General features: G+C 35.8%; 1 protein-coding gene across 1 annotated transcript in view; it reads left to right on the forward strand.

The window, feature by feature from the left end:
- The window catches only part of FRG1 (FSHD region gene 1), a 163,869-nt gene that overhangs the window by 36,670 nt on the left and 100,773 nt on the right, over positions 1–26,426 (forward strand). The window contains exons 3-4 of the mRNA XM_090395319.1: positions 20,553–20,678; positions 20,949–21,118. Coding sequence (XP_090251445.1) covers positions 20,553–20,678; positions 20,949–21,118 — 296 coding nt within the window. The remainder of the gene's footprint in view (positions 1–20,552; positions 20,679–20,948; positions 21,119–26,426) is intronic.

Below are 26,426 nucleotides of genomic sequence, written 5' to 3' on the forward strand. Positions count from 1 at the left end.
AATTTTACTCTGCCAGATAATGGCAGAATAAAATTCTGTCCATGTTATCAGCTTTACATCCCTTGCTGTTTGCTCCAGTTTCTCTAATAAAGTTCTAAACAATATCCTCTCAAATACCTTTTTATTATGTCACTTCCTTTTATCCAACTAGACTGAGGTTTAATTAACATAATATATTATGTTAAAAATTTATTAATTCAACATTTTTAAGGTGTTTATATAGTATTCATGGTAAATTCTTCACTGCAGTATGGTAACACCTGTTGGGGTGGAGATTACTACAGCAATCTTCTTTCTTTGATTCAAATACAAAATAGTAAATAATGAGAGCTACAGCCATTACTGATTTCTTTGCATATTCAGTTAGTAACCTCTTTGCCAGGATTAACATTTTGCTATTATAGAAACATGTGTATAATTGTATACTATATGTAAAAAAATAACATTGTAAATTTTTCTATATGTATATAATGTGGACTATGGTTTATACTATGGCCATTATTTGCTGGTAGTTCCCAAGGCAAACAGAAATTTTTCACAAATATTTTGAGCGCTTAGCAACAAGCAGCTACAATAAATTGCCTGATAAAATAGTCTATAACATTAGGATGCACTTTTAGCAAAAGATTGAGCGCCTACCTTATGAGACAAAATAATGTTGAATTTAAATGTTTTAAATGCACGTTTTATTTTAAATGCATGTTATAGGATTACTTTAAATCAATTTAAATGTTATATATTATGTCTCAATTATATGCTGTGTCTATACATGTGCCCTCATAGATAGTCATTTAATTTTTTAGTGACTGTATCACCTACATTTGTATCTTTATAGTAACCACTTTGGTCACACAAGTTTCACAGTTCCTTTTAGTCTATTTCCATTTTCTGTTCTTTATTTCTAAGTCTTTTCTTTAATTATCAGTATCTATATTACCACTTGAAAAATAATTGCAGGATCTAGTGTATATATATATATATGTGTGTGTGTGTGTGTGTGTATATATATATATATATATATATATATATATATATATATATAGTATTACTTTTTTACTGTCCACTATTATCACATATATTGTAATAAATACTTGTTGCATCTATTGTATTCTTTTCATTTGTACCATTTCTTCACTGTTAATAACATTTCAAGACCTAATTTTTGCAAAATCATACTATAGCTGTTCCATTTTTATCATATTTGTGAATTCTGCCTTTAATCAACTTTTCTAATACGTTATCTACTACTCTTGCTACCCCTCTTGGAACTTCCTTTATGTAATTGAAGGGTGCCATTTTTTTGTCCTGCTGCTTTGGAAGCTTGTCACAGCCGAGAATGAAACAGACTGGTTAGAGGTGCTGCCAATTCTTTTGCACATTCTCATAACACAAGGGTGAGGTTCCCATTTAATCCGATAGCTGTATTCACAGTTCAGTGTTCTCCCCAAAAATTTTTACCAGCTGGGTGGAATGAAGGATTAGCCAGGCGTACAAAAATTTTGAATGAGTTAAGAAAGACCCTTTTTCATAACCAATTAAAATAGTAATTTTATTAGAAATTACTTCAAACAAGGATAATATTTTATATATAATTATAACAAACAAGATGACTAGGATTTTTCTTATTTTCTCATTAAGTAATGAAAAACCTTGTAATGCTCACAGCTTAAAATTCTATGCATTAATTCTTCTCTTCTTCTTAGAAGCCCGATTGTCAGCAGCTTTTTCATAATTAAAATCTGTTGGTCCCTCCAGTGAAATCAGCAACAGATTATTTAGGGTATTCTGACTGATGCGATTCCTCATACAGGTTTTTATCCTTTTTAATGTAGAGAAACCCCCTTTCACATTCAGCTGTACTCACAGGTATGGCCAGTCCAACAGCAGCTAGTTTTGCTAAATTTGGAAAAGACTATTTGAGCTCAGATGGTGTTGCTAATTTCAGCAGTATTTGTCTTGGATCTAGATTTTTGTATAACTGTCCATTAATCATTTTTGATGCAACTGCATATTTTAGTTTAGTACTTATATAGTTTAAAACTGCAGGACTTCCATTTCTAGAATAATAATCAAATAGAATCTCAGAAGCCGCACGTTGATCATGACTTTCTGCATTGAAAAGTCTTGAAAAGCAGGAAATGATTGGCATATCTGGAAATCTTGCTTCTAGGTATTTAATAACTGTGCCTATGTATTTATCATATGTTGTAATCTTAAACGTAATAACATTAGAATCTGAATAACCATCGTGAAGGTCTGACCATTCACCTGAAAGATACTGATGAAGATTACCAGGAATGTCTTTCAATTTCATGAAAGACAGTCTTAGAAGTTAGTTTTCTGGCTTCTAAGACCGGCTCTATTTCAGTTAAGTCAACATCTTGCCTTTGCCATGATCTAGAACAGTGGTCTCCAAAGTGTACGCGTACCCCCTGGGTACGCGAGTCGATACGTGGGGGTATGTCAAAAAAAGTTTTATATTGATAGGAAAAAAATTAATTAATTAAAGATAAAGAATATTACTTTCTTTCATCAATTAAACATATATCTAATATAGACAAAAACGTTATAAAGATCCTGTATACTTAAATTTGCGAGTAGCACACATCGGGCGACTGCACACATAATTGTCCGTGGCAAAGCTGTCCTGTTTTTTAAAACTAGGGAGTAAATCTCTCACTTCTTATCATTGCCATTGTTTGTAGAGCATCCTAGTGTTGACAAGCCCAACTAGAGAAGGAAAATTGCTTAGTTATCCTGCTATCTACAGATGACACCACAGTTGTATTAATTATTTGACTATTAGTAGTAAGTTTAACGATTTTTTAGTATATATATCATCATCATCAAATTTTGGTGATGATATACAGGGTGTTCGGGATAAATTTGACATATTTATAATTAATTATATTTTTCCGTAAGTTACATGTATTAACACACACTTCTCTTCATTTAAAAGTTTGGACCCTTCTTCATTCATATACAAGATGTCAGAAAGGATGGATAGCTGGAACCCACCTGAATCATGGAAGAGAATAACTTGTATCATGATGATTCGTGCCCGCCATCAAAATAAGGATATTACGACTGCTGCCCAATGCTCCCTGAATACAGTAAAAACAATCAGGCATGAACTAGAGACTTGCAATGGTGACTACGAGGATGTAGCAAGAAGAAAGATCCCTAGCAGACGATCTGATTGCGTTCGTACAGCAGAATTCCTCGTAAATCTGCAGGAACAGGTGTTGAAGAACCCTGGCATTGGAATTCGGGCTTTGTTCGTGGAGTTGCTAACTGTAGTCAAGCCCTGGATAACAAGGGTAGCCAATGGTAGGCCGTATGTATGGCAGCAGGATTCGGCCCCTTGCCACACCTCTGGGAAAAGTCAAAAATGGTTGTCTGAAAATTTCTACGACTTCACCAGTCCAAATGTTTGGCCTCCAAACTCCCCAGACCTTAACCCCATGGATTATTTTGTATGGGGCGCAGTTGAAAAAGACACCAATCGCACTTCCAGTAATACAAAAGCCCAGTTAATGGATAAAATTAAAACAGTTTTTGCGGCCCTTCCCAGGGAGACTGTAGCATCAGCTTGTTCGAGGTTCCGAAGCAGAATTGAAGCTGTGATCGATGCTAATGGTGGTTATTTTGAGTAAATCTTGTTGATAGTATTGTAATTAACTCTGCCTGTAATGTTTATTTGTCAATTCATTAAATTTAATAGATACAAAGAAGATTTTCTTTTTCCTTACGAAACTGTCAAATTTATCCCGAACACCCTGTATATACTAAAAAAAAAAAAAAAAAAAAAATCGTTAAACTTACTACTAATAGTCAAATAATTAATACATAGTATGTATATATATATATATATATATATATATTGTTTCTGTGCAATTCCAACTCCTTTTTGTGCTTACTTTTACGTTTACACTAGAAATAGTGAATTAATATCATCAAAATTGCTTACATTTTTTAAAAGTGTTTGATATTATCAATAGTAAATGAATTATATTTAAATTTTACAAATTAACCCTCACAAAATGGATAAATGGTTAAAAACATTTCTTCCGAAGAAACCGCGAATTGAAGATAATTATGATAGTACTTCTACATCAGATGAACAGCAAGGAAAAGATAGGATTGATTCTTCTATTCAGACAAGTTCGTCAAATTAAATGATATAAACATTAATCTGAAACTTAACAAAACCTAGCCCAAGAAAGTTCGAAATTATCAAGAAGACTACTTGAAATGATGATGTACATCGACGATAGTCAACAATGAACCTCGTCCTACATGTGTATTGTGTCATGAGACGCTATGTAATGGAAGTATGAAATCATCATTATTAGTAAGACACTTAAAAATTAAACATCCTGAACATGAACACAAATCTTTACAATTATTGGAATGATGTTTGAAGACCTGTAATTCTCAATCCAACAACATAAAAAAATTCACTAAAATTACGATAAATATTTGGAGGCATCTCTTGAGGTTGCATTCTTAATTGCAAAAGACCAAAAGCTACACACCATTGGGGAAACACTTGTACTCCCAACCCCCATAAAAATGGTAGAAATAATCCATGGAAAAGAATATTATTATTATTATTTTGACACCTCCAGGGAGTCCAAAGACTCATCGAGGGAGAGTGTGCCGACAGCATCGAACGATTGGTCCCCTTCCAACTACTAACCGTGCTCAAACTTACTTAACTGAGCCATTAGTAGCAGAGCTCTACCAATCGACCAACCTTCGCCGGCTATATGCAGATAAACTAAAATGTATTCCCTTATCAGCAAATATTATTGGTAGATGTATAGAAATCATTGCAGATAATTTAAAGACGCAACGTATCGCAGTATCAGAAGCCATCAAACCAGAATTTCAAGAAATTATGAAAGAAATGTAAGGCCATTGTTCACATTAAATATTGAAATAAATATGTTTGTATCATCATCAAATTCCTGACATGTACCCTCAAGGGGTGTACAGGATATGATAGTACTACATGAAAAATTTACATTATTACTAACTTCCTATCTACAATTTTCCTCCAAATCAGTCTATTACTTGTCAAGACTAATATTATCATTATCGGATATTATATTTCTATCGTCTAAGGCACATTGTATCGTATCAATCCACCTATATCTTGGTCTTCCTCTGGGTCGTTTTCCTGCCAACCTGGCAGAGAACACTTGTTTTGCTAATCTTTCCTCGTCCATTCTGTTTAAGTGACCATACCACCTGAGATTAGCTCTGCTAATGCACTTCTAGATGCCTACAATGTCAAGTTCTTTCCTAATATCCTTGTTTTTAATATGATATTGCCATTGATGCCATCTGTTCACGCCTCTAATCTTTCTAAGGACTCTCATATCTGCAGTCTCCAGTCTTTGGTAAAGTGTTTTACTTCTGACCCAGCTCTCAGATCCATAAGTTAAAACTGGTTTGAACACTGTCTTGTATACAGCTAATTTAGTGTTCCAACTAATTTCTCTCTTATTCCATATGAATTTATTCAATTGACTTCCTACCATACCAGCTTTGTTGATTCCGTTGTCTATTTCCATATTTAATTTACCATCTTCACTAAAAATCGTGCCTAAGCAGCTGAAATGTTTTACTTGCTCCACAGGTTCCCCGTTCACAACACAGTTAACATTTTCAACCATTCTACCTATTTTCATTTTCTTTGTCTTTTTAATGCTGACCTTCATACCATATCTACTACAACAGCTATTCAATTTAGTCAGGGAATCTTGCAAACTTGTAGTGGATTTATTTAGAAGTATAACATCATCCGCATAAAGCAAAGAGCTGACATTAACATCTCCAATTCTGATATCATGTTTATTACCACTTTCCTTCATAATGTGATCCATATAAATAATGAATAACAGAGGGGATAATGTACATCCTTGTCTCACACCAGATTTAACATTAAACCATCTTCCTGTACATCCTTCAATTCTAACTGCCAACTTACAACTCAAATACAGACTAAGTATTGCTTGATATAATGCCCCATTGACACCATATAACTGTAGAGTATTTAATAACTTCTCTCTTGGAACCTTGTCATATACCTTTTCCAGATCGACAAAACTTAAATACAGATCTTTGTTATATTCCCATGCTTTCTCGACTATTTGTTGTAAAGTGAAGATCTGATCCTGACAACCTCTATTTGGCCTGAATCCAGCTTCTTCTTCACCAAGCTTTTACTTTTCTTTTACTTTAACTTTTCAGATTACAAGCTTTCTAATCATGAATCAGAAATCCTAAAAAAAGGATTTCAATTTTGCCATCTCCCCTAATTTTACCCCTAAAATGGATTTCATATGTGGGATAGAAAAAAGTCTTTTTCCTCTTCCAGAGGCTACAGCAAATGCTATCAGGTTCAATAGTACAATTATTCTTGCTTCAGCAAAACTACCAATACCTAATATTACTCCTTATGATAAGAAAGCTATCTACAACTTACGTAACAACAAAGACATTATAATAACAAAAGCCAATAAAGGAAATTCAATGGTCATTCTCAACTCGAAAGATTACTTTGATAAGATTAACTTGTTACTAACAGACAGTTCCACTTACCAAGTCTTAGATAAAAATCCCATCATGAGTAATCATCTGGAGACTAACGCTCTTATTCGCAATATGACCGGTTGGTCGGATGAACTTAAAAAACAACTTAAATCATTACATCCCATTACTCCACGCCTTTATGGGTCTCCCAAGATTAATAAAGAAAACGTACCTCTTCGTCCAATAGTTGATGGAAGATCCTCACCTACGTACTTACTAGCAAAGCATCTGGCAAAATTAATGAAAGGAACAATTAGACACACAGAGACCTACATTAAAAACTTGTAACAATTTGTAGAAAAAATCAAGAGTATTAAAATATCAGAAACGGACATCATGGCTAGTCTTGATCTGGTGTCCTTATTCACTAAAGTACCGATCATAGAGTTAGTCAACATTCTGAAAGATCTTTTCGCTCAAAACATCACACAGTTGTTTCATCATTGCCTGAAATCAAATTTCTTCAAATTTAACAACACTGTATACAAACAATCGGAAGGTCTAGCCATGGGTAGCCCCCTGTCACCACCATGTGCAGACCTTTTTATGGAAAAACTTGAAAAGGATATTCTTTCCACCATTTTACCAAAACCGTCAATTTGATGGAGATACGTCGATGACGTGTTCATCATCTGGAAAGATACCATGGAAAACCTTCTCGTGTTTCTGAACAAAATCAACTCACTACACAATAAGATCACATTCACTATAGAACTAGCGAAGAACAAAGAACTTTCTTTTCTTGACATCCTAGTGAGGAGAGAAGATAAAAATATCCAACTGTCCATTTACAAGAAACCCACAGATACAGGTAGATATCTACATTATTCGTCCAACCATCATAGATCACAAAAACTCAGCATCATTCACATGCTCCGTAATAGAGCCTTAAGGTGTATTTCAAAAGAAAGAGATGTACAGAGAGAACTGTCACTGATAGCTAACACTCTATCTCTTAATGGATACCCTTCTAACATTTTAAACAAACGGCTATTTAAAGACAACCACCACCACCAACGTGTTATGATGCCCCAATATGTGTCCACAGCTGTCATTCCATATATTAATTCCGTTTCCACAAAATTGGCTAGAATGTTAAAAGCTTATAACATCAGAGTGGTTTTTAAACCAACTACCATGATCAGACAAATCTTAAGATCACCCAAAGATGAGGTACCTTTCTTCAAATGTCCTGGAGTATATGAAATTCCATGCACGTGTGGCCTTATTTTACATTGGTCAGACTTCTAGAAGTTTTGAAATAAGACAGAAGGAACATGTGGAGGATGTCAATCATAATAGAATCATCACATCTGGTTTAGCTCATCATTTCTCAACATCAGATCACGTTATAGATTGGAAAAACAGTTCTATACCTTACATCGAGAATGACTACATACACAGAACTTTAAAAGAAGCAGCTGTGGTAGCACAGGCAATAATTTAAATAGAAATCAAGGTATTATTCTGAAAGACATATGGAAAAATCTCATCATCTCTCTCAGTTCAACAGAACTACAATATGCAAAAAACTACACAACACATGGTCATGTACCGGATTCTGACTGAAGCATTCGAACACATGCACGCCATCAAACACGAATAATCAGATGTAACGGCCTAACAGTTACTAAAGTGTATGTTTTAAATGTAACTTAATACATTTGTTTTCACACCAGTTCAGCCTTGAAAATGCTAGACAGTGGCTAGTGAAACTTGTTGGCTCTTTGTATGTATATTTTATCATTTATCTTCTGGTCTTTTAATAATAAAAGTTCTTTATTATAACATTTTGTATTTATTGCTCAGAAAGATCTCACCAGTTTTTGTCTTTTTTGTTTCAGTCACCCCTATTATGTCATCTGGTACTTATCTAATTAATTGTAGCAAATTTTGTATGTCTGACTTACAAAATTTCACTTATCTATTCCTCAACTAGCTCCATTTCTTTGCCATTCAGGATTCTTATGTTGATAGTACTGATCTTTAACTCTGGTGATGTTGAGTTGGGGTGTCTTTTCAGATTTGTTCCAGTAACTGACTTTTTGCTGTTCGCCCTGGTTTCCCTGGTGAAAACAACGGGGGCCTTGTTTAACTGGGCGACGCCCCAGCTGGCATGAAATTTTGTCATGTTGTACCATCATTTTTTTTATTTTGGTTTAACCAATAAGAATACAATTTTCTCAGCTAAATCCCAAATTTCCAGCCCATCCTTGTTCGTTCAGTATCCAGGTAGATGCCCAACAGGGTGCACCACGAGAAGGTGATGATTGGACATTAGGTCAGAAGCCCTGGTCGGTTGTCCGCATTCCTTTAAAGGCTATGTGGAGGTCCCCTCTCAGTTATACAGCTTTGACCCTTAAGCACCCCTTATGTTTGTAATTACTTCCTTAATATGTTTAATTAAGTACCTGTCTTATGTTTAATGTTTATATGTTTAATTAACTATGTGTAAATACCTACCTTAATAAGTTTGTAAGCTGTTAATAATAAAAATAATGTGTAAAAATATGTAGTGTTTTTAATTGTTATATGATGATATAAGGCATATTTCCTCTTTATAATATTATAACAAAAGATTTTTGCTCAATCAATTTGGGGGTACACGCTATTTATTTTTTCTGTCTTGGGGGTATGGGATCAAAAAAATTTTTGAGACCACTGATCTACACAAGTTAGATAAATGCGGTAGCACATCTGAAAGCATCATTAGTGAAGCTACGAAATTGTATGTTCTGATATATTTACTTAAACTTTCAGCTGTGATATCATTTAGTTCGGTGCCTCTCTTTCCAATACAGCTATAACGCTTGCAATGCATTCTCTTAGAGACTATATTGCAGAATCATTAAACAGCCATCTAATGTCACTAGCCATTTTAAGTTTAATCTGAGGACTGTTCAGATTGAACTTATTGGTTTTGGATTAAACCAGCATTCCTGACTGAGGAATTTTGGAAGAAGAAAAACAATTGCTTTAAGATATCATTAAAAATGACTAAATAAGACACTTCAGCAGCTGCTTGAGCACTAGCAAGAGCCAGTCGGTGGTTTACACAATGATAGTTGACCATGAGTCCATCTGTTTTATCTTTGAGCAGTTTTACAACTCCCTTTTGCTTTCTAATCATGATAGCTGCTCCATCAGATCCTAGGCCCCCCCAGATTACAAGTTTTTAAGCATAGACTGTCAAGGGTTTCAATTATTTTGTTAGTTATAGTCTCAGCTTTGCCATCAATGATATTGCAAGTTGATACAAAACTAACCCTGACCTCTTTTCTAAGTTGACAAACATTTAATGTACACAATCAGCTGTTTTAAAACTGAGATGTCTGTAGTTTCATCACTGAAATAACCTGCAGAATGTATATTTTTCAGTATTTCAGATCTAATTTCTGATGCTAAAATATCAGTCAACTCTTGCATTATTCTTTCAGAGGTATAATGTGCATTTTTAGCAATGTTAAGATATTCTAAGTAGGAACAGCCTATAGCCTTGCAATGCCGAAGCAATTTTTCAAATAATGTAGTATGTGGTAACTCATTTTTTGCTGACCAATCCATAGATCTTAAAGATCCTGGAAAAGCATCTCTCTGCAAGTTATTCAAAATTGAAATTGATTTTTCAACTTGCCCTATTCCAGTTTCTTCTAGTATACATTTTTCAATTATATCTGAACAAGAATCAGTGTGTAACTTGCTTTGTTCATGGTCAACCAAGCTTTATTTTCGAACTCCTGTGCATGGCATAGTTACCAAAGTCACTTCCTTGTTTGTGAGTCGTCTCTTTCTGTATTTCATACATGTGAAATACATCATTCCATTATCTTTCACCACTAACCAATGGAATTTTTTAAACCACTCACTGTTAATACCCGATAAGCGGTGTTTAGACGCACGTTTTAAATTTGAAACAGATTCTGCAGAAATTGACAATTCTTTCGTTGGTTTGGTGTCTTCGCCCAGTGTTGGGGTGCTTAATGGTCAAAGCTGTATAACTGAGAGGAGACCTCCATATAGCCTTTAAAGGAATGCGGAAACCGACCAGGGCTTCTGACCTAATGTCCAATCTTCACCTTCTCATGGTGCACCCTTTTGGGTATCTACCTGGATACTGAAGGAATGAGGATGGGCTGGCAATTTGGGATTTAGCTGACCAAATTGTATTCTAATTGGCTTAAACCAATATACAAAATGATGGCACAACATGACAAAATTTCATGCCGGCCGGGTCATCATCTGGTTAAACTAGACCCCCATTGGTTTCGTCAGGGAACCAGGGCGAACAGCGAAAAGTCAGTTACTGGAACAAATCTGAAAGCACCCCCCCCTACTCAACATCATCAAATTAAAGATCGGTGAGATCTTTCTGAGCAATAAATATAAAATGTTATATTCAGGCAGTGACAATCAAGGAAAAGAAGGAGTAGCCATAGTATTCAACACTAAATATGAGGCTAATCTTCTTGAATGGCAGGCAGTCTCAAGTAGAGTAATGTGGGCAAATATCGGAATGGCGAACTGGACAATGAGACTTATTTGTGCCTTCCCACAGAAGGTTCTACTAAGGTAGAAGTGGAGGAATTTTTTCAGGCTTTAGAAAAAGCTACTGACACAATGTAAAAGGAAAAGTTGGTCCTTATTGGGGATCTAAATAGCAGAGTAGGAACTGATTGTCAGACATACAAAAATGTTTTGAGAAAATTTGGAGAAAAGAGGAAAGCTAATAATAATGGCCAATACCTGTTGGATTTCTGCTCAGGACATGGACTGGTTATTACTAACACCATGTTCCAACATAAAAATGTGCACGAATTCACATGGAGAGAAGAGGCAAGGAATAAGAAAAGTCTCATTGACTATGTTATTGTTGATAGTGATGTTTTCTCCCTGATGCAGGACACCAGAGTGTACAGAGGATTTGAAATTGGAAGCGATCACTATTTAGTCTTGTGCAGGATAAAATTGAATTTCATATTGAAAAGAATGTCATGTAAGAAAGTTTTAAAGCGAATAAAAGTTGTGCAGCTCTCAGATGTGAACTGTAGACTAAAATACAAAATGATTATTGAAGAAAAAATGAAAGAGTTTGAGAACAGGAACCAAACCTTGGAGATTCAGTGGCAAACCTTGAAGAAAACCCTGATTGATTCAGCCAGAGAGGCATGTGGTGAGGTTGTCTGCAAGGATAGAAAAATAAGAACTCCATGGTGGACACAGGAAGTTAAAGAGGCAGTGAAGGAAAAGAAGAAAGCATATCAAAAGTTCCTGGCAAATAAGTCAGCTTGTGCTCTTAGAGAATATAGAGTCAAATGTAAGAAAGCTAAACAAAAGTCATGGGAGGACTTTGGCAACAACATGGAAAATAAATATCAAGAAGGTATTAAGATATTCTGGAGGTTGTTGAAGAAGAGAAATGGACAAAAGAGTGCTGTAAAAGGAGTTAGAGATGATAAATGTGACATCAAAATTTGCTCAGATGTCACAATTTATTTCTTTCAAACATCAAAATTATGTTTCTTTCGTAAGAGATCTTTTTGGAACCGATACTGTTGTATTTGAGATCCCGATTTTTGTCTTCTGCGTACAGATTGGTGTGCATCAAAGTGAATATTCGATGCTTTCGAGATTGGCTTGCAATTGAGCTGGTTTCACGGGCTTGCAGTGAAACCAGCTCAGTTGAGCTCGTTTCATGAGTATCGAAACTCCTGTTCAATTTCTCATCACTATTAATTAAAAAATGCCTTAAATTATTTTTCCATTCTTGCTCATTATTTAGCCATGTCAATTCACAACATTAATTAGCCGGGCGGTCAGTAAAACCGGCTGGGCGGTTTGCCCATTCAAAAGGTCCTAGGGAGAACTTAGCAGTTGATTTATCCAAAGCACCTTTAATTAACATTATTCCTTGTCAGCAGCCACATTATGTCAATCTGGATGATGCATCCTAGCAGAATAACTATTTCTAAAATAGACTAAATAACTCAGTAACTTAACTGTTTTTTCTGCTTCTGTCGCCTCCCTGTCTTGAGCTTTCACTAATGTTCTCCTTTATAATCATGCTTTCTTTTACTTTACCTCATACATATCAAAAGAAAAGCCAGTGTAGCCCTGTGGAAATAGCATTTACATCTATAGCACTTGCTGCCCAAGGAAAGACCTTCACTTGAGGATCTTTTTCTAAGCCTTTCTTTCTTTGACTTGAATCAATCCCTGGAACAGGCCAGGAGATTTTTTCTCCCCTGGAAACTTGAGTTTTTCAAAAATCCTGTAAACTCAAGAAAATTCATCATGGGATTCACACAATTTTAGACAACAATATATAATTATTCAAATTAAGTGGATGGGGGGGGGGGATCACTACCCAGACTGGTTTCGACGTTTGTTGAGGTCGCGTCAGTGGGAGCCAGACCCAGATGTAAATACTCAGGTTGAAGTGATGTAGAATTTATACTTTACCATACGAGTTCTCAAAAAAGGTGTCACATCACAAAAGGCACTAAGAATTACTGAAAAAAGAGAGCCAAAAAACTTTACTTTAGCGATGCAAAATTATTCAAATTAAGTAGATATTGAATCCAACATTATTTCAAAGCCGAATAGAGAAACTGCAAGAGTTTCATGCCAAATGTAGAAACTATAAAAGTTTTGGCAGATCCAAGTGTAAGCAAACCTTTCATGACAGGCACAACTTGTAGTGAAGGTGGAGTAAGCACTGATCACTATCCTTACTATTTCCCATAATGTAAAACAATCTCCTAGCGGACATGTATGATGTTATACATATACATTATGGGGGGGGGGGTCACTATCCAGACTGGTTTCGATCTTCATTGTTCAGTAATTCTTGGTGCCTTTTGTGATGTGAAACCTTTTTTGGCAACTTGTTTGGTAAAGTATAAGTTCTGCATCACTTCAGCCTGAGTATTTACATCTGGGTCTTGCTCCCACTGACAAGACCTCAACAAAGGCCGAAACTGGTCTGGGTAGTAGTGACCCCCCCCCCATAATGTATAACAGTGGTGTTCAACCTTTTTTACTACACGAGCTACTTTTCTATAAAAAGTTATTTGGCGATCTACTCTCTTATAAGTTATTTGATGATCTACTCTCGTATATATAAGTTATTCGGCAAACTACTCTCTTATATAGATCACGTTTCCACAACCTGATATCTGATTACGCATAAATAAACAACTAAAAAAAATGCACAATTAAAAACTTTATTTGTGTATTTAAACATTTATTTATCACTTTTAATTGTTTTAATACAACAAAAAAAAATTTATTGGATTAAAATATTTATTTCTCTATTTTGGAAAACCAAAGTTAGAAAAAACAACAGATTGATTTCAAACTCACAAGTTACAGGAAATGCTGGTTGATTAAAAAAAAAAAAAAAAGTTAATGTAAAATTTGGCATTGTTTAGACCTTGCAATATTTTCATAGTCAATTTGATATGAAGAAATGGCCACTCGCAGACAATCATCCAAATGATCATTTGTAATTTGGTTTCTTAATTGATTTTTATGACGGTCATATTTGAAAAAGCGGATTCTGACAAGTATGTCAATCCGAAACACGACAGAATTTTTCGCACAATATCAGTTAATATTGGGAATTTTTCATGTGCATACTTCCAAATGACTTCATTGTTTATTTTTAAATGTAAACTATTCTGAATGTTTATCTCAAATTCTACTTCAGCTTGGTTTATATCAAACAGCCCACTAATTTTATTTGAAATTTCTGTGATGTTCAAGTTTTCTTGAAATGGATTATTGATAAAAGATACAATCATTTCAGTTTTATTAAAATCTTTAAATCTTGATTTTATTTAACTAATTTTATTTCACGAATAAATTGTTTTAAATCATAGTGAAGCATTTCTTGATTTTGTTCAAAAATTTTTAATAAATATGGGAGATGTCTAAATTCGCAGCATTTATATTTTTCTTTAATAAAAGTAAGTATTGTTGAAAAGTTTTTATTGAACTTAACATGTCAATTAAATTTTTATCTCTACCTTGTAACTCTAAATTTAAATTGCTTAATTTCGTACGGAAAAAATACTAAAAATTATAAGTGTAACAACCATCTTTTATCACTCAATTGTGGATAAATATCTCCTTTTTCATTAAGAAAAATTTTTATATCGTTAATTAATACAAGAAATCTTTCTAAAAATTGACTTCTGCTGAGCCAGCGAACATTATTGTACAACAGAACATCCCTATCATCATCTGCCTGTAATTTAAATAACTGCCGTTGCAGGGCTTTTCCTTGAATAGAATTTACAATTTTAAATGTAATATCCAAAACATCTTTTGTATTTAATCTTTTACTACATGGTACTTTTTGGTGAATAATACAGTGGTACGTTAAAAAAATCTTTGTCATTGTTTTTACATAATAAAATGAAGCTTAATTTATTGCCTATCATTGCAGGAGCACCATCAGTAGTAATAGATACCCCCCCCCCCCATAAAAACCCATTCAACATAATTTCTCTCTCTCTCTCTCTCTAGCTGGATAGAATTTAATGAAATTTAATAGTTAGGATCAATGTTAAATTGTGAATGAAGATATTTTGTATGTTTTAATACTTCATTCAAATTTAACATAATCCACCATGTTATAAGCAAGACTTGTAAATATTATTTGTTGTTAGTCCCTTGCTTGTAATATATTATTCATATAAATGCTTTGAGTTTTGTTTGTTATTAAATAATTATTTAATCTTAGAATATGTAATAATAATGAAAAGACTCTATATAAATATGTCATTCGTTTTATTTAGTTTATTCTATAAAATTTATTATGAGAAACTGTGTGCAAGTAAATTTAAATATATATTATATGAATTATAATATATCTTTTTTATTTTGTTTCTGTATGTAAGAGTGATTTTATGTAATTCTTCTGATTAGATTTGATTGTTTGTTGTCAAGGAAACGGAGTTAATTTTAGATTGCGTGGGGCGTGAGCTACGGTATTCGAAGGGAGAAGGAGTTGATATGAGCTGGACTGGCTAGAACCATATTTTGGCGGGAAGAATGAAGGTATTTAATTGGAAAACGAAAGTAAAGAAAGGAGAAGCGTTGAGGACAGCAAGAAGTAAGTAATGGGTGGCAGTAAGGGGATTTGGAATTGCCGTAAATCGATTAAGAAAGGACTGGGAATTAATAGGCAATTCGGAATATTTCTACGGAATTCTAAAATTATGATGAATTCCAATTGTTTTGAGGAAGAATAGTGCAAAGCTGAATTTAATGCATAGAAGAAAATAAGAAACAAGTAGATTACCTAAAACAAGTGTGTCAAGACTTGTGAAACTCTTTAATTAAATTTAATATTTCAGCTATTATAGTGAAGATTTCTTTTGAATAGTGTTACTTCAAGGTAATAGTTAACTACAGTTTTAAGTGTGCGTATAGTAAATCCAGTGTGTAAAAGGTGTGATCCAGTAAGAGCAATCCTTTTTGTATTTCAGTGTGAAGAAATAAGAGTTAACTCCGCCTGATATATCTTAACATTAACAGTGGCGTTCTACTAAAAATAGCCGAAGTATGGGGCTTTAAAGTGTTTCCCCCCTTGAAATGATAACTGCCTCATAATTGAATTAAGTGTTTGTTGACCAGGGCGTGGGGGAGCAGAAGTGGCAACTCTGTTTCACTTAAAACCTCACAAAGCCCAATGACAACTCGGTGACATGGCGAGTAGTGCCACCATTAAATAAGCACCTGCTGGGGTCACTGCCCCCTGACATTGGGAAGCAGCATTGTCAGTACTGACACAAGGTTGAAGCCAAATGATGACGGAAAAGCTTGTGATCAGAGATTTGCAGGTGGCAATATGATTATATTGTGTTCGTCTGTAATACTGCAGAAATGGAGAAACTACTGCTCTACCTTATCTCCAGAACAACCACCATGGCGAGCAAACCCTTACAATTGGCCCCAAGTTCCTGGCGTCCCTTAAATGGGACAGGGGTGCGAAGAATCTCCGGGCTTAAAATGGTGTCCACTTTTAAAATTGCAACTTGGAATGTCAGAACTCTGTATGAAGCTGGCAAATTAAGAAATGCCACAAGAGAAATGAAGAGGCTGGGCATCCGGATTTTGGGAATTTGCGAGACAAGATGGCCAGGATCTGGAAAGTGTCAGTAAGATAATGCGGCAATGTATTACTCTGGGAATGATGAGAACAAACATCGACATGGTGTAGCTGTAATAGTAGATGAAGAAATAAATAAATCAGTAATAAATTGGATTCCATTTTCTGAAAGGATAATGCTGTTACAACTTAAGGGAAACCCTATTAACATAAATATCATCCAAGCTTATTCACCCACAGCTGACAAAAGTGAAGAAGATGTTGAAGAGTTTTATGAACACCTAAAAGAGATTAAAAACCTAACAAAGAAACATGATATAAACATAGTGATGGGTGACTTCAATGCAAAAGTGGGAAGAGGGGGTGATAGAGAAATTGTTGGCGAACATGGCTTAGGCACCAAAAACGACAGAGGAGATCGCCTAGTCCAGTTCTGTCAGGAAGAAGATCTAACAATAGCAAATACCTGGTTTAAACTTCCACCCAGAAGACTGTACACTTGGAAATCGCCTCAAGATAACCAACATAACATTGTCAGAAATCAAATTGATTATATACTGATAAATAAAAGATTCCACAGTAGTATAAAGAGTGCAAAGACTTATCCTGGAGCAGATATCTCATCAGACCACAATCCCATAGTTGCAGAAGTACGTCTTAGATTAAAATCAGCTAAAAAATCACAAAAGAAGAAAAAGAAAATTGATGTAGAAAAACTGAAAGACCCGAACATAAATAAAAGTGCCAAGACACAGCTTAACCTGCGATTACAACAGATTAACATAGAAGAAAATAAAAGTGTGGAATCTCTTTGGAATAGCTTAAAGAATGCCATCATAACAACAAGTATTGAAGAAGTAGGTTATGTGAATAATATAAAACAACAGGAATGGATGACAGATGAGATTCTTTCTCTTATTGATACAAGAAGAATGTACAAAAACAAAGACCTTGCCAGGTATACAGAAACACATAACATCATCAAGAAAAAAATAAAAGAAGCCAAGGAAAATTGGATGAAAAATTTATGTACTGAAATTGAACTGCTTCAGAAGAAACATAATTTCAATCTGTATAAGAAAATCAACGAAATTTCTGGAAAACTGAGGAAAAAGCAAATAGTGTCTCTAAGAGACAAAAATGGAAAAAATAATTCTAGAAGAAGAGAATAAAGCACAGATTTGGGTAAAATATGTAACAGAACTTTTCAATGATACTAGACAGAAGCCTATAAATATAAAAGATAACATTCAAGGACCAGCAATCATGAAATGCGAAATAGAGAATGCTATACGAACAAGTAAAACAGGAAAAACCGTGGACCAGATGGTGTGCAAACAGAATTTTTCAAATTAATAGAACCAGATAACATCAAACCTCTTGAAAAACTATTTAATAAAATATATGAAAGTGATGAATTTCCATCAGATTGGCTCAAATCAACATTTATCACTGTCCCAAAGAAACCCAAAGCGAATTCCTGTGGTGATTTCCGCCTTATTAGTCTAATGAGCCAAACATTAAAAATATTTTTGAAAGTAATTCAGAATCGTATTTATAGAAAAAGTGAAGAAACTCTAAGTGAAACACAATTCGGCTTTCGGAATGGTTTTGGTACTAGAGAGGCCCTTTTCTGTACCCAAATATTGATACAAAAATGCATAGAAAAACAGAAATCTGTATTTATGTGTTTCATAGATTTTGAAAAAGCATTCGACAAAGTCAGACACACTAACTTAATAGAAGTCCTTCAACAAATAAGGCTAGACGAACAAGACATAGGACTAATAACAAATCTGTATTGGAATCAGTCAGCTACCGTTCAATTAGACAACATTACCACCAGTGATATTAACATCAAAAGAGGAGAGACAAGGATGTGTGCTCTCACCACTCCTGTTCAACATATATGCAGAGGTAATCTTTAAAAAAGCATTGGAAGAATGTTCAGAGGGAATCACAATAAATGGAAAGATTGTTAACAACCTTCGATATGCAGATGACACCGTGCTAATTGCAGATAATATTATGGCTCTCCAAAAACTCATTGACAGAGTATATATAGAAAGCCAAAGAATGGGAATAAATATAAACATCAACAAGACAAAATACATGATCATCAGCAAACATCCAGCCTCATCAATGAAACTGACACTCAATGGGAAAAATATTGATCAAGTGTCAAGATATAAATATCTTGGTTGCTGGCTTAATGAATAGTGGGATCCAGAAATAAATATAAAGACTAGGATTGAAGTTGCACGTGAAATTGAAAATGAGAACACTATTCTGCAATAAAGACCTAAGCATGGAAGTCAGATGCCGAATGCTGAAATGCTACGTGTGGTCTATTCTGCTCTATGGAGTTGAAACATGGACATTGACGGCGACAACCATCAAGAAAATTGAAGCCTTTGATACAGAAGAATGCTAAAGATATCATGGACAGAAAAAATAACCAATGAAGATGTCTTAAAATCCATTGGCAAAGCTAAACATCATACAAATAAATCAAGAAACGAAAAACATCATATCTTGGCCACATCATGAAAAACAGCAAATACCAACTTCTACAAACTATTTTGATAGGAAGAATTGGTGGCAAAGGAACTAGAGGAAGAAAAAGAATATCATAGTTTGACAACATCAAGACGTGGACAGGAAAGAGCAGTGCACACCTGCTCAGATTAGCACAAGAGCGCAGTTTTTTCGCCAAGATGGTCGCTGACCTTCGATAGAAGATAGCACAATAAGAAGAAGAAGTTTGTTGACTGAGAGGGAGAGAATTAGAGAATTCTACTTTAAGAATATTTACTGTAAGATTCTGTAACATTGAACTGTGTGAACCATTTTCAATTATTCAGAAGAATGTAGAATTGACAGCTGGATGTCTGATGCGTAATGTTTTATGAATATTTGAACTAAGTTGATTTGCATTATCTTTGCTATCAAAGTTATACTTAATGTACATGTTATATAACCTTGCATTAAATGTTTTGTTTTATTGATTTCAATTTGGTGTTTGCCTGATTCTCTTTCATTGCACTGCTCATAAAGTTTATCAGACCTTGCGGACGCCTTAAAGGATAATATTAACCTCGGCCTGTATAAAGTGAGATTGCAAAAGTTAGTTGATGATTGATTCCTCTGTATTATATAGACTAATCTGAATATAGGGTGGTGCAGTATAATATAAATTTCCTTATATTCGGATCAGTATCAATCAGCATCTAACAAAATAAAAACAGAATTTAAAGAAATAAGAATAGATCCAACTAACCAACATAAATGGATCAATGTTAAAATGAGCTACCGTAGCTCAGTTGGTATCAACAGTGCACTTGGTTGGAAAGACCTGGGTTCAAATCCTATCTTGGACAAGAAAGAAGCTTTTCAATTAAACTTGAATTGGTGGTTGGTTTCATATGGAAGTGATAGATTTTTTTCCTCAAACCTGAAACCTTGGTCTAGAAACCAAATGAACTTTTTAAAGTACTTCAGATTTCTAATAAGTAAGGTAATAGACTCGCACCACGTGATCAAATTCATATACTACCCAAAGATGCTCACAGACAGACACCATGACCACAGTGGAATTTGAGCCAGCATCTTGTTGGCTGGAGTTAGAGTATCCACTCAGTCAACCAGCCAGCAAATGTGCTTACATTTTTTTTAGTCTCCTTCTCCATTTAAAATGTTGGTTGTTGAAATAATTTAATTCACGATTCATTTCCTCCTTTGATTATTCATATGTGTTTTTCTTTTGTTTTTGCAAATACTGAGTATGGATGTTTTTATAGGTATATCATTTCTTTATATAAACTGTTTATAGGAGGCTGGTGGGCAATAAGCAAGTTTGAAGAAATCACAGGATCAATATCTCTGGAATTCACACCTCAGTGTTATATTAGAGCTCTTGACAATGGACTTTTTTTCCTTGGTGCTCCTCACCCAGAAGGTTAGTTTCCTTTAGAAGAATAGAAAAAAGTAAAGTACTGAACATACTTATTTGTGATATTAATATTATTATATTAATATGATATTAATATTAATATAATGAATATAATATTAATATGATATTAATATTAATATTAATATCATACTTATATGTGATATTAATATTAAAGATTGATCATTTTATTAATGATAATATTTAATACTAATTATAATTCACATTTTAATATGTAACTTAGAAACTTATAATTCATTGGACTTTTTATTGTTTTAGGAGAAGGCCCTGCTCCAGAAGAAGTTTTAACAGCAGTCAGAATTTCTGAAATGAAAGTGGCCTTGAAATCTGGATATGGAAAATATTTGCGTGTAGCCACAGATAATGTAGTTACAGGAAGATCAGATGCTATTGGAACAATGGAGCAGTGGGAACCCATATTTCAGGATGTAAGCTATCATACATGCTACATCCCATTTAATTCAAAGCTCAACAGACCATATATTATCAAGTTCAAATTATATGAATTACATGTACCTTTGCATAAAGTTAATAGATATTTACAGAAGTAAATCAGCGAGTTAAGAAAGATCTGTTTGCATAAATTCAAAAATATTTATATACATCCTGGTGAAAAGAGAAGACCTTTATAAAACATAATGAGGTGAACTGCACTTCACTCTCATCTTTCAAATAAGGAAATGTATTGTACATGAGGTGACCCAGATATACAGATGGTTCCATAAGTTTCCGGCCTGACTAACTTTTTTTATTATTATTATTACTATTATTTAGGCCTCCAAGGAGTCAAAAGACTCATCGCAGGAAGTCCTTCCTAGGAAACACAAAGTCATCATGGGAGGTTCCTCCTAGGAAACACAGTCTATCATACCACTCCTTACTCTCATTGACCGTTCTTGCTCTCAACACTCTATCAGGCAATGCATTCCACGGTTCAACTGCCCTCCATGCAAAGAAACCATTCCTCACCCTCTTGCTCACAGTTTCCTTTCGTAACTTACAGGGATAGCCCCTTGTCATCACTCCTTCCTGCTGTTCAACCAAGCGAAGAACTCCCCAGTGTTGTCAATCCTGTAACGTAACCACCTCTCAACAGTTTAAAAGTCTCGATCATATCACCTCCCTTCTATCCACCAAACTCTGCAGTCCACGTTCACTCAGCCAATCCTCATAATTAATATCGAACAGTCCTGAAACCATCTTTGTTATCTGCCTTTGTACCTTTTCCACAGTTAATTTATCCCATTCAAATCCTGGGGAGCAAATCTGAGAACAATAATCTAAGTGTAGTCTGATCAGGGTCTTATACAGCGGAATGATAACTCTTTTATCTGTGCAGGTCAGCGTCCTTCTCATTATTGCAGCAATCCTCTGTGTTACCTTCACCACCTTTGCGATATGTCCCTTAAATTTCAGGTTTCTATCAATCATCAACCCCAGATCTCTTGTCTTCCCTACTTCCTCCAGTATAGCTCCTCCCATAGAGTATGCAGCGTCCCATCGATGTGTCCCAAACCTCAAGACCTTACATTTTGCTACATTAAACCGAAATCCCCCATTCATTTACCCATCTGTCTAGCTTATTCAAATCCTCTTGCAGGGCTACCACATCTGCACTAATACTAATAACCCTTCTGAGCTTTACATCATCCTCAAACAACTGAATATCTCCCTGAAATCCACTGACAATGTCATTGATATAAAGGTTAAACAATATGGGTCCTAGTACTGAGCTCTGTCAGACCCCACTTGCAACCCTCTGCCTCCTTGAAAGTGCCCCACCATACACAACTCTCTGATACCTATCGGACAGACAATCCTGAATCTAGTTGACCAACCTGACATGGAGACCCGTGTGCTGCAATTTAAATATCAGCTTATTATGTGCACCCTGTCAAATGGCTTTGCTAAGTCCAAGAAAATGGCAGTATATACTTTTCCTCTCATCTACTGCTCTTGTAACTTTATTATAAAAGGCTAGCATATTGCTAAAACAAGAGCGCCCCTTCACAAATCCATGTTGACTCTCACAGATAACATAAACTGTATCTGGTCCCTAACTAATTTCTCCAAGATCTTCAAGATCTTAACAACTACTGATGACACACACAAAGTGGCCTATAATTAGACACTTCCAGTCTGCTGCTGCCCTTATGCAATGGCACTACCTTCCTTCCATTCCCTGGGCACCTTTCCTGTAATAAGACTTTCATTGAAAAGCCAGGTCAAAGGAGATGTCAGTTCTTTAGCACATTCTCTCAAAACTCGTGGTGAAATACCATCCAGTCCCACAGCTTTACTGACATACAGAATACTCAGTATTTGGAACACGCTCTCCTCCTGCACCTGTAAACCTCAAATCTACCCTATCCCTCAAGTATTAAAATTTACTCCTGCAGGATGAAATTCACCAATAAAGTGTTCATTGAATAATTCCACTATGTCCTCTGCATCTGTCACTCTATTCCCATTTTTATCCCACAATGTCATTCTTCCATAATCAATTCTTCTCCTACTTGCCACATAGCCAAAACATTCCCTAGAATTTCTTTGGATCTTAGAGCCAATCTCTTCTCATATTCCAGTTTCGCCTTCCTTACGATACTAGTCACTCTCCTGGCCTGATTTTATATTCTTCTTGCATCTTCTCTTCACCTGTCTCCTTATATCTCTTCCATAGCCTCTTTTTCACATGCAGTTTCAGTTTAATATTGTTTGTCATCCACTTTACACCAAATTGTGTCCTCTTCTTCACTTGTGGAATACAGCTTACTAATGCTGCTAACAAATATTCCTTCACAATTTCCCAAGCACTAATGATATCCTGGCCTTGCAATTCCTCCCTCCATGAAACTTCCCCAGGTCTAAGACTATTTTAATCACCTGCCTTACAATTCCACATATGTTCCTGTCTCTTTGATACTCCTGGATGTCTGTTCATCTTCCAAGTCAAAAACCACATGGTCACTCTCTCCAATTAGTGGGAGAGATGTCATCTCAGTTATTATCAACTCTTCTGATGCTATGACCAAATCCAAAACTCTTGAACCTTTTGTTCCCACTATTACATATTGCCTAAGACATTTGTCCTTTAAGAATTCTAAAAATTCCATTCCCTTATTGCTACATGCATCTTCCTCTCCCCAATTTATAGTACGTTAGTTAAAATCTCCCATAACAATCATTCTTCTTCCACTTGCCAAGCTCAACTGTCTAAACATCTCCTGGTCTCCACCCTCTGTGCTCTTTGGTTTGTAGCAACACCCCACTAAATATACTGTTGTGCCCACCTCTACCTCACACCATATGCTTTCAAATTCATTAGTGTTACTGCCTTCCAAAACCTCCACTCTTAGAGGACATAAGTCGTCACTTATCATAAGCAGTATTCCACCACCACGCTTTACCTTCCTATCCTGCCGAAAAATGCTGTACCCTGCTACTTCTATTCCTGTTATTATATCCTCTTCTGTCAACCACGTCTCAGTGATCCCAATAATCTTTGGCCAGGCTGATGCTATCAGCACCACCAATTCCTCTCCTTTATTCCGGTTACTCCTGGCATTAGTATAAAACATAAAAATGCCATTGTTTCTATATCCAGCATTATCCCCTCTAGACTTCACTGAGCTTAGTCTGGAGAAGAGGGACGACTTCAGTGAAGTCGTCCCTCTTCTCCCAAATACCCATTCCCACAAGAGGCTACCCCTGCTACCATCCACCCTGGGACATACTGACTTGTTCAGAACAGCAATCTCTCCAGATGCCTACATCCTTCCTCATTCAAATGTAAGCAGTCTCTTGCATACAATTCCTCTCTGTCCTCAAATGCTCTCCAAGCATCCACATATTCCAGTCCTCTCTTCTGACACATTCTAGCTATTATGTCATTCAGTATTTCTGCTCAGCTCGTCACTATCATACCTAGCCAACACACACTAACTTTCCTCTCTGCGTCTTTTTTCGTACAACCTCAAGCAAGAATCTCATATCTCTTGCTGCTCAATTTACATTACCTCTCAAGTCATTTGTTCCTGCCATCACCATCATCTCATCCACCTTTTCACCCCTCTTAATTGCTATAGCCACACTTTCTGTCATTCCACCAGGAAAATACTCCTCACGCATCCTATCTTGCACAGCACGGATCATTGAGTCCCCATACATTACACTTCTTACCACCTGTTCCTCGATTGCTCCCCATGCATCCCTCTCTCTCTCCTCTAACGCTTTCTCTCTGTGTGTTCCTTTACTTACCTGCTTTCCTGGCATCACTCTATCCCTGGTTCCAGTGCTCCCTTGCATTCTTTTCATTCCCTCTGTCCTCTTCTATCATTCCCATAACACTCTCTTTCACTGTTCCTATTCTCTCCTCTTCTATCATTCCCAAAACTTTCTATCACTGCTACTCTGATTCGCCTTGCATTCATCTCTTCCTTTCTCCTAATCTCATCTTTCATACTTCTCATCTCGTTCACAAGACATTCCACCTCTTCTTTTCAGCTCATCTATCCCTTTCTGTAAGTTAGTCACTCTTAGTCGCCATTCATTTACCCAATCAAACCATCTCCAAAAACTTCAGTCATTCAAGCCTTCCACACTTCTGACTCTTATTTTCTCATTCATATTTCGCTCGTCATTCTCTCCTGTCACACTACTCATCTCCCGACATTCATTTCCCATCCCTGAAGCAACTAGGTCGGTTATCAAAATATTTAATTCATTGATTTCCTCCCACTGCCTGCATTTTGTGCATATACGCACCCCCCCCTCACCTGCCACATATCCAACTCCTGGGAAGCATACATGCTGCAAGCACTGCCACAAAGTCCTTTATTATGTGTTATGTATAATAGAGTTCTTAAATGGCAGAGAACTTGGTGACACGCCATTTGTGATTGCTGCTGTGTCTGCCATCATTCTTTACTGTCAAGTAGCTACTAAACTAATCGCTAAAAATATATATGAACACTGTATCATAGATAGATATATAAATAAACGCTAAATTCAACTATACTAGATAGCGAAAACTTATCTTCACTTCCACTGCAAAACAACCTGTCACTTTTCAACGTAATATCCCTTTACTTCAGCACGCTTTTCACTGACTATTTTTTTCAAGGGCATTTCTATGTCCTTGAAAATATAGTCTGTACTTTTGTATGCAAAATGGCCTAAAACTGCATCTTTCGCCTCATTGTCCTCTGCATATTTTCTTCCTTGAAGGTCTTTCTTCAGTTTCAAGAAGAGGTGGTAGTAGTAGTCACTGGGTGCTAGATCTGGGCTGTAGGGTGGGTGTTCAATCTCCCAGAAGTCAGTCCTTAACTGCAGCCTTCACAACAATAGCCATATGGACTGGAGCATTGTCATTAAGCAGGTGAACACCATGACCCAGCATTCCCATCTGTTCTCCTTTATGGTGTCACACAGTTTGTGCAGGAGCGAAGCATAATATTCTGCATTCATGGTGGTATTCCTTTCCTTGAAGTCAATCAAGAGAATTCCCCAGCTGGCCTGGTTGGCCGAGTGGTTAGCGCATTCACTCTCCAGCCTAAAGGCTGTAGGTTCAAATCCTTCCTCTGGCATGAATGTTTGTGATTCACTGTGAAAATACCAGTGGTGGGCGGTAGATAGCGTTGATGTGAATGATGATGGTAGTTGCAGTTCGTTGTAGTTGGTGGAGACAAAGAGTTGCAGAGTATGTGCCCTCCCTCGATGAGTCCCTTGTACTCCCTG

The sequence above is a fragment of the Typopeltis vanoorti genome, chromosome 7, assembly GCF_054136105.1.
Source record: "Typopeltis vanoorti isolate ZY-2024b chromosome 7, IOZ_Tvanoo_1.0, whole genome shotgun sequence".
NCBI classification, from domain to species: Eukaryota; Metazoa; Arthropoda; class Arachnida; order Uropygi; family Thelyphonidae; genus Typopeltis; species Typopeltis vanoorti.